The sequence below is a fragment of the Glandiceps talaboti genome, chromosome 16 (genome assembly GCF_964340395.1).
Source record: "Glandiceps talaboti chromosome 16, keGlaTala1.1, whole genome shotgun sequence".
NCBI classification, from domain to species: Eukaryota; Metazoa; Hemichordata; class Enteropneusta; family Spengelidae; genus Glandiceps; species Glandiceps talaboti.
In genome coordinates this window covers 5135202-5148518 of record NC_135564.1, presented here as the reverse complement: position 1 = coordinate 5148518, position 13317 = coordinate 5135202, and the positions used below count along the sequence as shown (strand labels likewise).

The window sequence follows — 13317 nt, the reverse complement described above, 5'->3', positions numbered from 1 at the left end:
TTGTGAAAGTATAACATGTAGATATAAAATAAAGTTTGAAGTTTTCCAATATTCATTCAATGCATAGCTTACTATGTCCCTAGAAATTGACATTTTCATGCATTTAACTCATTATGGAGAGTGAGTTAAATGTAGAGTCTGAGCATACAAAGGTTCGCTCTGTAATTTCATCATATAAATTGACAGGTACACAAAACTCTCATTACCTGTGATAAAATACACAGTTATGACACTGCTACGTTTCCTACAAGTCGCCATGGAAACAAATTAGCTTGGTTTTATGGGGATTTTATTTATCACATGAGTGAGTTTCCCACTTTTTAAGATGCAATTAAGAAAATTAACTGACATGTAGAACTATCTGATAGACGGCGTTACAGATGTATCATGCAGTGAATTCGGTCATATTTAATTTATTCCTGACCACTGTATGATTGACTAGTGTAGATGAAATACTGTACCTGCAATAAATTTGACAGAGCTATACTACAATTACCTGTATGTACATGTACATCTAAGCTCCCTAGTGTTTCAGATAACAATCATTCATTATAACCACGTCACATAGCCATTAAAAACATGCAGTGAATTTGGTCAAATTTTGCCTGTATATCTATGATAAATTTTATCTTTAATATCAACATTTGCCTATGTATAATATCATGCTTCCTATAGTGTTCCAGGTTAGTGTTCCAGATGAAAACTATTCAATTATAATACACAGCCAACACAGACACACTTATAGTAAATTTTGTCAAATTTTGTCAGTTAATTACCACAATATTAATTGATCTTTAGTATTATCTTTTGCCTTTATATTACATACATAGCTTTCTTTGTGTTCCAGATGAAAATCAGTCATTGTAAAAAAAAAAAAATCACACACTGCCGTTGATTTGTATAGACAAATGCAGTTACATTAATGTCAGATTATTCAAATGTAAATTAACGTCTAATGCACTGAAAGTACAGGAAGGAAATGAAGTCCAGTATTTACATAATATGTGCATTAAATCACTTAATTTGATTCCGTACAAATTAATACTTGTTGAAGCAACAGCTAGACTGCATTTAAACATACTGTATAGAGATCATCTGCATTCTGCTGTGTTCCAATTGTGTACATTAGCTACTCAATCTCACAGGGGCGTGTAATATTTCATAGATTGTTGTTTTCCAGGTCTACAGACTAAATATAACAACCTTTTGATTAATATATATTCCTACATGTAAATATTTCTTAGTAGTATAGAGATTGATACATTTGTAGCAGCAAGATTCGTACGATATTTTCCTAAGAAAACGGCATTCTAAGCAATAAGAAAACAACAATCTATGAAATATTACATGCCCCTGTGCTCAATCTAACTCTTTCTTGAAAGTTCAATAAACTGTGAACTTACGATTGAATCACTTATAGTAAAATACAGATTTGCACGATAACATATGACAATTCCCGAATTCCTCTGTTCCTCATTATTGTAATACCAACCGGTGTACAAACAAAGATGATTAAATATCTTTCATTCTTTCAGAGACAAACAATTATCATTTCACTATTTGACCATGCAAAAACTAATTTGAAAATGTGAGTTTAGCCATTGCGTGATTATGTAAATAATCTGGCAATTAATGCAAAGAATCTACTGGTAGCATCAAAGCCCTCGAAAACTGGCTGCTTCTTCAATTAGAGTCTGCCAAAATTTGTACATTTCTCACTGTAACAATAAATTATCTGAAATTTACCCCTGTAGTAATAAACATTATGTGAAATCGCAACAAAAATTTCAAGAATTTTCTATATGCTAGAGTCCTGAGTAGTGTATCTGTTCTTAATATGAAATTCATGTCATGTTGTTAAACAATTTCCTTTGCCACTGTTATAACATATGGTCATTACTAAAACAAACATAACAGAACTCCACCATCTGTCAACAGGCTATGCATGGAATTATTTCCTTTCTATCATCAATGAAGATAAGGAAAAGGGGCATTGGTGTAAACAGAAACTTCATTTTATCAATATCATTGTCTTCTGAGGACTATACAAACAGATATTGAATTCAAAATTACAGGAAGCAACAACCTAGCAAAATAAACTTAGCTATACTTCTAACCAATCTAATCAGTGCTGACACAAGTATAAGCAAGAAGCAATTCAAGTATGAGGCTTGGGGGAGGGGGGAGTGGCTCCCCGTCTTATCAAATAAGCCTGAACCCCTAAAGAATAAAAACGCTTGACGTCAAAATGTCAATTTGCAACCTTAAATTTCTTTTGCATTATACAAATTATGTATGTTTAGTAGGGTACTATTGAATAAATAAAACTTTTATTTAAAATATACTCTTTCATCATTACCCTGACTTACAATGTAAAATAGTTTTTTTATGAATATTTATGAATATGCAATCTTCAAAATTCCCTAGGATAAACATATAATAAAAAGATGAAAAAAATATCATTAATATGTGAAATATTCATCCCATACATACAATAAAATATAGACCAATGCCCACACACCTGTTTATTTTATATTGACTTTGTTACACAGTGATCCAATATTAGATTAAATTTTATGATTAAATATTTATTCATTTAAAGGTCAAAATACCCCATATCAATTATGTTTTATTAAAAAATTCTGCCTGGTGAGAAATGAATTTCGAATGAATAATTTATAGACACAAAAAAGAATTCAAAATTCATTAAGATATCAATAAATTTTAATATTTGCAAGTTTCAATATCCTGAAATGTCCATTCTGCATTAGCTTACAGCAAATGCAGAATTTTGGCAATGGGAGAAATTGGGTAACATTTATATGGTTAGTGGGACCTAGAAATATCACATTAAAGAGTAAAGTGTTCAATTGTCATGGAAACACAATTCTGAGGACTTGAGGGTAATGACATTTAAATTTAACCTCAGGCTAGAGGGTCAAAATAGAACAAGGGGCTGACATTTTCATACATGAAGCCTATAATATGTATAAGCATGTGGAGCAGAAGGTCATGATGTCGACACTGAATTAAAATTATATCTATTTTTGTGACGTACCAAAGTGGTAAAACTCTAGAATAATAACATACTCTACCAACTTCAAAATGATTGAAAAACTCTTAATAATATTCCAAAACTGACTCGTGCGTGAGATAAATGTTAATATTGGAAATTAGCCTAAAGCTGTTAATAAGTAAATGTAGGTGTATTTCATACATTTTTAATCTGTAATATTGGAATTAATAAACGCCTTAATAATTCACAGAAACTGAAACAGTCAGACAAACAAGCACTTCCTTCCTACAAAAAGAGTCAATTCACAAGGGCATGTAGTTGTATAATAAGTGAGATAATATAATATATTTGTTATCATATAATTATTATTTCTCTTCCGGAAGGAAAGTGTATCATCCATTTGTCAACTTTTTAATATAACTTGCAACTCTAATTATGCCTAATAAAAATATTGCAATAAAAATATGATTATTTCTCCTCTAGAAGGAAATTGTATCATCTATTTGTCAATCTTTTAATATAACCTGCAACTCTAATTAGGCCTAATAAAAAATATTGTGAGGTTCCAGTTACGCTCAATTTTAGAATAGGTGGGGTAGGTAGATTTTTTATTTTATTTTTATTTTTATTTTTTTTTCATGTGTGAGTGTTTAGTTCATGTTTTCCATTGTTTTCCAAATGGTCTCTGTGTTGTTTATTTCTTCCTATCAGATGTACAGCCATTACAGATTGGAAGAACAGTTTTATATTGTCTTTTTAAATTGATGTCAGTTTCCACATCCACTATTTCACAATTTTTGCAATTTTATTAAAATTTTTTCAAAGACATTAAAAAAAGTTTAGGGTTGGCAGTGAAAAGCTAGGTCTTAACATTATTTTATTGTGGAAATTGCTTCCGGTACGAAAAAGTTAAAATTATGAAAATATAAATAGGCTATGTAATTGCTTAGTACTACACACCCAATCATAGTTTTTTTCAATCTAAACATTCAGATTTCCATTCACATTTCAAAGTAACAAATAAACTTTCAAAAGTAAGTTATCACAAAACAAAAATAGTGAATATATAAAAGTGGATTGTATATTCAAAATATAAAAAAGTCTGATTTTGAATAGTTATAGTGCAATTCTGATCAAAAATGATGATAATTCATATTTACTCTAAAATGTCAAATAGATTATTATATATATCTATGGTGGCAAAATATTTTGACGATTGAAAATAATTATAGATATATACCCCAACGGTTATTGCATTTTGGAAATACATTGCATATGCTTTACAAAGCTATCATGATCAAAATTTTCAAAACTTTCATGTATATGCTAATACATTAGCCAGCCAATACCTATCAAGTTAAACAATACACATTTCATAAAGCATTACCCACAACACAATAATGAATTTGAATAATTAGACATTACTCCCACATTATTTCTTTGTTCAACCAAGGAAAAGATGAGTGACCTAAGGGGTCCTTGTCACTACGAGCCATAGAGTTTGTTGAAGTAATAGTGTGTCCATCATTCTCAATGTAATATTGCACTTTGACTTCCTAGAAACTTAATGAGACTTAATGCCTAAAGGTTATTGCTAGCACAGAAGCATTAAGCATTGCATATCATAATTTGACTTCCTAGAAATGGTGAGACTTGATGCATGAAGGTATGCAGGCTAGCTGTATGATAAGCATTACATATCGTAACTTCTTGGAAATCTGAGATTTAATGCCTGAAGGCATGCATGCTAATATTTGCATGTTATAATTTGACTTCCTGGAAATCTTAGGCTTAAAGTTATAATGCCAGATTAAGGCATGCAGGCTAGTTGATGGCATAAGCATATTGCATATCATAATTTAATTTCCAGGTAATACTGAGACTAAGATTAGTGCCCGAGGCATGCAGGATAAATGAAATGGCCAGCCAGGTCAATTGCCTGGAATGACGTGACAGCAATGACGAAATTATACAAATTGGATTTAAATTTATAAATTTATACATACATGTACAGCCTGCAATAAACGGATACCAAACTATTAATATTGCAATAAATCACATTCCCTTTAGGTGTCACAGCACACATACAGTATGTATGGATTATTGTATACTAAATTCTGGATTTCTGTTCTAGTGAGAAACCCTATCAAATACCAACTCTCATGTTCAGTCTACGGTTTTTTGCAATCATGATCCATGTATAACTTTTACTAGAGGAAATGAATAAAGTGCGGTAGCCAATGGCTTGATTCAACTAAATAAATGGGAGGTATACTTGCCTTTTTAAAATGATTTTTAAACACTATCTAAGTTACTTTTAGCCAAGGAAAGCAAATACTGTATAATTGGATCAAAGCCAAGTATTTTTCTGCTTCCTGTATATTAAATAAAAATTTCTAACCTAGTTAAAATTTAAATGGCATGTATAAATACTAAACATTATTGGAATAATTTAATTGAGCAAACATACAATTTCATTGCAAAAGTAGTAAGATATGTGACTACACTAGTGTGCAAATTAAAGTCCTTGAGTGATAGAGCACTCGACTGTTAATGTCTTTATAAATATACCAAGACTGATCAATTGAGATATATTGCAATTGAGAAAACCATTGATATACCATAAAAACACTTTCATACAAGATACAAGTGAAATATTGTCAGCCATCACAATCTGGTCATCTTATAGTAGACCACTCACAACCTAAATGCCTTGGAGAGTATAAAAGGAGAGTTTATATATACACAACAGTAGCATTATAGCTGATTAGGATGAGATAAGATTTGGGAATATATTTAACAACTTAAATACCTAATAATGTTTAATCTTGGTGCAATTAAAGGGCACAAGTATATATTTTTTAAGGAACATACTTATGGCTAAATGGAACACAAATACTCTAATAGTGTAAATATTCAATATCTACTACATGTCTTTGGTTTCAGTGCCAATTATACTGTCTTTTGAGCAACGTCTTGACAAACTTTGGGAGGAATCACCATAGACATTTGATACTGACTCTCAACCAACCACTTTTTGATGTACATTAACACAACTCAACACAATTACAAAGATGATGATCTGATTTTAGAGGCTCAGCCATTTAAAATAAATATCCTTGAATTAGAATTTACCTCTGCTACTAATATTGCATCGAGCACTGTTCTCTCCACACACACACACACACACACACACACACACACACACACACACACACACACACACACACACACATACATACATATACATCCAACAGTTTAGTTACACTAGAGTATCCATTTATTATAGCTTTTTACTTGTTGTATTACATGTATTTTTTGTTTCATTTCTGAGAATAAATGAATGAATACTAAAACTAATTCATTTTGATATTTTCTATTAGTAGAGTTGACACCAACCCACCTTCCGATGTATGTATACACTGTGTAGAAAAGTTGTTTGGCCATATAATAATCTCATTTGTATGTAAATTCAAGTTATATAACTAATTTTATTTGTATATCAATGTTGTTGTAGTTGTTCTTAAAGTGGCCATATCGATGAGGATTAGGTATTTATTTTGGATTTTTAATTTATAAAGGTTTTATCATGGTTATCAAGTTTTAACTATTGCCACCATAACTATTGTTTCCTCTCACTGTTTTTTCCTACTTCCTACTTTATCACTCTCATATCAGAGTTTAGCAACTTTGGATTTATTAGTAGATTGCTAATCCTAGAATAAACTAACAGGCTGATTGCCCAATTAACACATTATGCAGTGAGTGTAAACATCTACTGATCCACTAATGGGCACTTCCATTTTGTTTGTTTTAGGTGAATCAGCGAAATGTTAAGCTGAGTTATGTTTCAATATTATGTACAATGAAGTATGACATTACTACTTTGAAGGTATTGGTTTACTAAAAGAGACAAACTAACATTATCGTTGTTTAATGTGTTACATTACGTAAGTGGGTGATAGCAGTGCCTCTGTTTTGTGAGTCTTAAATCACCCTGTGATCAAGATATTGTAAACAATTGAAGTCTCCAATAATGCAGCTTCATTGAAGCTCATGGAAGTCATTAGAAATGTCACTCTACTGTGAATACAATTAAACCAATTAACATCCACTCAATAGCTTATATCAACATGTTGCAACAACAGTTTTAATTTGTGTCTACCTTAGTAAACCAAGACTGGCAATTGCCAGAGAAATATCAGAGTAATTATACTTTTATCACCAGCTTATGGTTGCAATTAAAAGGCTCCTTATGTAACCCATATTTCTTGACAACTCAAAAAAAGGAGAACAGTTTGATGGTTTAAACCATGTAATTTTATTACTCATTTGACCTCTTTATTTCCTGCTAACCTTCATTCTAATAACATGTAATAAAATATTCTATTTTTAGTAAGAAATTTATAAAAAATATGATCATTTCAAAGTTAACATGTTGACACTTATCTATAAACAAGGTCTACAGTGTATGCTTTCAATCAAAAATTTTATCAAGTGTACCAAAATACTATGGAAAAAAATTACTATTTGAATTTCCAAAGCGTCTGTTAAAAGCATCTTCAAGTCTGAAAAGCTTAGTACAATACAGTTTACATTATACATAGAACAGCTAATTGACCTAGTGGTAACAAAACTAGGGTGCAACACACAACACAAATCAATTAGAAATATTTGCTTATCTTTCATTTTGAAGCACAAAACACTAAACCAAGTAAATGTTTGTAATTATAAAAATTGTTGTCACAAATTTACACACAGTAACCAAACACTAAATGTTACTTTATCTTTCAATTTGAGTACATTTTTGGAGCTATAATATGTTACACCTGTGGGAGGAAAAATAATTGGGTTTCCAAAACCATAGACTCTCCACCCACATGGAGGGTCTATGCCAAAACAAAGGATTACAATCTAATTACCAAATGTTATACTTTATCTTTCCTTGTATATTTACAGAACACAACACTGGATCTGGTTGTGTCTGTCAGTAGTCACACATACATACATACATACATACATACATACATACATACATACATACCCATACATACCCATACATACATACATACATACATACATACATACATACATACATACATACCCATACATACCCATACATACATACATACATACATACATACATACATACCCATACATACATACATACATACATACATACATACATACATACATACATACATACCCATACATACATACATACATACATACATACATACATACATACATGTCACTGTTTCCTAAAGTAAAACACAAAACAACCCCGACACCTTACAGTACTTTACTTCTTGGATTTTTCATTTTCAATGTATCAGATATTTCCAAAAGTGTTACAGTACAAAATACGTCACTTGAAACACCCAGTTAGGAGGAGGATTACAATTTAAGAGAGAACGTTAATCTCCTTGTCTGTCAGAGGTATAGAATACCGCTACAATGACCCCAGTACAAATGAATAATCCTATCTTGTCCTTATAACTTCACAGATAAAAAAAACACTAATGCGAGAAAACCTTGAATTGAAACCCTGACCTTTAAAATAACAATTGTGGTCAATTGATAAGGTTTATGTAAAGGATCAAGACATGTGCATTATAGGGGATTATCTATTGTTATAGGCATGTCATGTGATTATAAAAATCCCCTCTGACTTAAAAACTTAGTTCAATTTAGGATTAAAAAATTTAGGTGTGAAAAACAAGCGGAGCTAAAGAAAATGTTAGTCCAAAAGAAAAGAGTAATTTTATGTAACTTATGGCTCCACTAATAACCGTAACTAATATGTGAACCTGGGATTGAAACCCTGGCCTTTAATACACATTCTGGGTACAATGATCTGTAATCCCAATGTTTGAATCCAACGACAGTCTTGTATTATCTAATTAGTGGATCTAGATATAGGGTATTACATACATAAGACCATTCTTTTGTTCAAGACAACTTTTTTGAAAGCTCTGCCTGATTACTGTCTTTCACACCCACATTCTATAACCGGCCTAATTAAAGTCCACGAGGAACTTACCTGGTCTGGGTTATAAGGTGGTGGCTTGTCCGTCATAGTTATGTATGTTGCAATAGACCGCTCACAAAAATACCGCTCTGTTCAACTGACCCAACTACCTGGTACTGATTCAACACTGTGTCTTCTGTTCTCAGTTCCTAGTATTCATTAAATAAACACAACATATTTTGAATCATATCATTTATTTGATGTACATCCATAAATTATCTTGTTCGTTTTAATACTTGACCCTCGGCAAATACCGGTATGAGTAAATGTGTGTGTACTGACATAGCTTGACCATGAAATGATATATTGCTTTGGTTGTGGAATATATCATTCTCTTAACTGACAAGACTATTGTTAAAAATCACACCCCTGAAAATTTACCTTCTGAGGGGAAGGTTATAGTATGGTGACGACTGTCTGTGCATATCTGTGTGTGTGTCTCTGTCTGTGTCATCGTTTTCTCAAAGATGACTGCTTGTATTGAAATTAAATTTCGTACACATGTTCTTCTGGGTAATAGCTAGAAGCGACTAGGTTTTGGTAAATGTACAATGAATATTAATGATGTATTTGCATAAATGATGATTTTTCTATAATTGGGCAATATCTTAAGAATATAATTTGATATTTTCATTGATGCTAACAAATCATATGTCTTATAATGATTGTTGACGTAGCTTTTTACAAGGAGGGGTGACAGATTGATTCACAGACTGGAAAAGACATATAGTTTTTGAAAACAGAAAATGTTATTTCAAATTGTTTGAAATAGGGTGAAAATCCCTTAATTGACAAACAATCTGGAATCTGTTATATTCACATGAAATTTATTTATCTAGTTTTTTGAAGCCCGATAGCAATTTGTTTGATGATATTGAAACTTAGATTACGTTAACACTATTTGTAAAATCAGTTCACTTCAGCCTGGAAAAAATGTCAAACTTGTCATATCCTAAAATTGGCAAAAAATAAGTCTGGAATCCAGGGTATATTTTTCCACTAATGCAATCATAAAAAAACAACATCTTGTGATAGTGTGCCATCTTGAACAAAGCCAGTGGTTTTACAACAAAATTGACCAAAATTGACTAAAATCATAAGGCATGTTTGTCCACTAGTGCACAGAAAAATATCTCTTGGTGGAGTTTTGAACAGTACTGTACTTAGGCCGATGGTTTTATGACATGGACAGAAATTCAAGTTCTAAATTCTAAAGACTATAACTGGTATAAGCAAGTATATAAAATGGCTGTCTGTAAAGTTAAAAAGAGTATAACATTTCCTGTTTTCAAACAAAAGAATTACTCTTCTTCAGTGACGTTGAAGCCTACTCGGTGACAAATAGAACCCAATATCATAGAAAAGATCACAAAACTGCTGATCTGAGTACAATCATTTAGTCACAAAACAAAAGAAAATATTGCTGTAAGGCAAATGTAAATACTGGTTCATCACATGATAGTAGTTAACATAGAATTCTGTAGGGTGGTGACAATACTAACTAGACCATCTGTTACTAACTCTACATATACATGTATTTCCACAGCTACCTGTATCATTCATTTTCTTTCTTCAGAGAATTATTTGCAGTGGTGTTAATTTTTGTTGTGTTAATTTTCAAGTTGTTTCATACTTACAAGTTTCATACTTAGGGAATTCATATGAGTATAGGACAGTGTAATTTGTTTGAAATGTTGATTAGTTTGGGTAAAAATCACATAAAACTGTTTTGTATTGAAATTTGACACCACAAAATACATGTACACTTACCTTCACTCAGAGTTTTATTTCTCAAATAACCAGATCTACAAAATTAAAATGAAAGTTAGTAATTTATAATTATATACTTTTTTCTTGGTAATCATGAATATTCACTATTTCCTCATTTTAAGTATACTTCAAGTAAACTGAACAATGGAGTTGTTTATCATGATATACAAAAGGCACTGAAGAGAGCTTGCCAAGCTGAATGATAATGAGATTATATTGTCAGGGACTATGTCTGCCAGTGAGGTCAAAGGTTACATATCAGTTGTTCCAATCATGTGACTAAAACCCTACTAAGTATTTAAGTCAGTGTAAAATAAACATTTGTAGAGCTTTGCAGAGAATTGCTTAAAGAAATTATTAAATGAATGATCCCAAAAATCATGGGGGGGGGGGGGGGGGGTTCCAAATCTGAAAATCAATTTGTTACCACTTTGATCCTCAAAAATGGTGACATTCTGGACATTTTTATCACAAGATTTACATGTAAATTTAGTCCTGCTTGCATACAGAGTAAATCGTTCCTTCCTTCCCCATCAGTAATCTAGACCCATGAACCATCTGCAAGCAGGACTAATGTTAACTGTTCAGACAAGCATTGTCAAGCACTGTGTCCTCATAACAAACGAAAAACACACCATCAATCCTTGTTACCAAGGATACAATGAGATCCACCCAAGTTCATTGACACTGCTACTGACCTATAAGTAACCAATAAGAAAATAAGTCTACAAATATACGGTAAACTCTGTGATAATGATTAATGTTGGGCAGAATACTCACTACATTTCAATGGATACAGTTGCTAAGAATGCATGTCAAACACTTATCTATTGTACTAATAATCACCCCATTTGTCGAAAACGTAAAGAACCACAGACACTTATTTTACATATGTAATGCATTTTGCCTTGGTCACCATCCCAAAACAAAATATAACATATATGACAGATCTCAGTACAGGTAGAACTACTTTATACATATTTTTTGTAACGCATTTTGCCTTGGTTACCATCCCAAAACAAAATACACTGTATATTACATGTAAACATAATTTTTTATGACAGATCTCTGTGGAGGTCGAAGTGTTAGCCAACGTAAACAAACCATTTTAATCACATTGAGCAGAGACATTAGTCTCCAGCAGTTTAGTATTACATGTGAACTTGAATTATGAGGGAGATCACATTCTTAGAATAACTTCTGAATGGTCAGACTACCATGAGGTATATCTTTCAAGGTGAATGCTGGTTACTGTCTGGGGTTATTACTGTACGGAGAAATCGTCATTTCTTTGCAATTGCGTGTTTTGTCTCTTACGTATGAAAGCCAGTAACGAAACCCGCCTCAAAATCAAAACATTGTTTATACATCACCGGGCATGTGTTCGTTATGCCATGGCAATACTTGGCGCGAAAATGTGTGCTACAATCCAATACAACGCCCCGCCCAATATAATCTTGTTTTCAAAACGTACACATGGAATGACATAAATTTGACTCCTGAAAAATTGATTAATGAAGTTTGGAATCAAGTGCACTCGTACTGTAACACTCAGTTCTACATCTACAGTGATCCTAGTACACAAGTCTGACAGATACCGGGACGCGTACCGTGATCTTACAAAATGAATCAACAGGACTATATATCTACAATTTTGTTTACATCTACGTCCTGGGTTCACACATGTATATCTGTTTCGCACAATTACGCTTTTTTTCAACGTGCAAGTTACGAATTTTGCTGCCATAGTCCGTCTGAATGTATAGTTCTGTAGGAATACGGGGCCTTTCCTGAGTTTAAATGTACCCAAAGATAAGAAAGTAAAATAATTTGTCACTTCAGCTTCTCCATTCAGTTCTATTAAAGAAAATCATTCGTTAGCGCTATGCTGTCGACGGCTCTTAAAATATATACGGGCGTGATTTATAAACGAAGACGTGTCGGAGTTTTCAGATCGCATATTTCCTGCAAGGATTTACCCGGGAGAATCGTGGTTGGAAAATAAAGAATACATGCAGTGACATTGAAATGTCGCCCTGAGGCGACGATTTGACCCAAACGCAGGACAGTGACACTAACAGACTACATGAACATCGGCACTGTACGGTCAATAGACGAGTAGTCACCGCCCAATAAAAACAGTGACCAAATACTAACAGTATTCTACAGGCGGACCTACCTACAATCTCACTCTGGTGTCTTGTGTGACTGTTGAACGACGTCCTAATAAGCAATAGCCGTGTTCAATTTTAATTACACATCCGCTTCGGCTAATCGGCTGAATATTCTCTCGGAAAACAGACCCAGCATTCACGACGAGTGTCTGTCTGATTAGAATGTGTAGAATATCATGCATGGATGTGGTTAAAAGGTCGTGAAAGTGTTAGCGCCCTCTTTGAAAACATTGCACTTCTCCGAGTCTTGTCCATTTTCAATGAACTTAAAGTTGAATTACACACGGTCGAACTCCGGAAACCAATAATATTTTTGAAGAGGGGAT

At 32.6% G+C, this 13317-nt stretch overlaps 1 protein-coding gene across 1 annotated transcript in view; it reads right to left on the bottom strand.

The window, feature by feature from the left end:
* Positions 1-13159, bottom strand: part of LOC144447453 (uncharacterized) — a 64681-nt gene extending 51522 nt beyond the window's left edge. The window contains exons 1-3 of the mRNA XM_078137483.1: positions 12997-13159; positions 10818-10852; positions 9060-9196 (exon numbers count right to left, since the gene is read on the bottom strand). Of these exons, the coding sequence (XP_077993609.1) occupies positions 9060-9095 (36 nt within the window). The 5' untranslated portion in view covers positions 9096-9196; positions 10818-10852; positions 12997-13159. The remainder of the gene's footprint in view (positions 1-9059; positions 9197-10817; positions 10853-12996) is intronic.
* Positions 13160-13317: the final 158 nt, after the last annotated feature.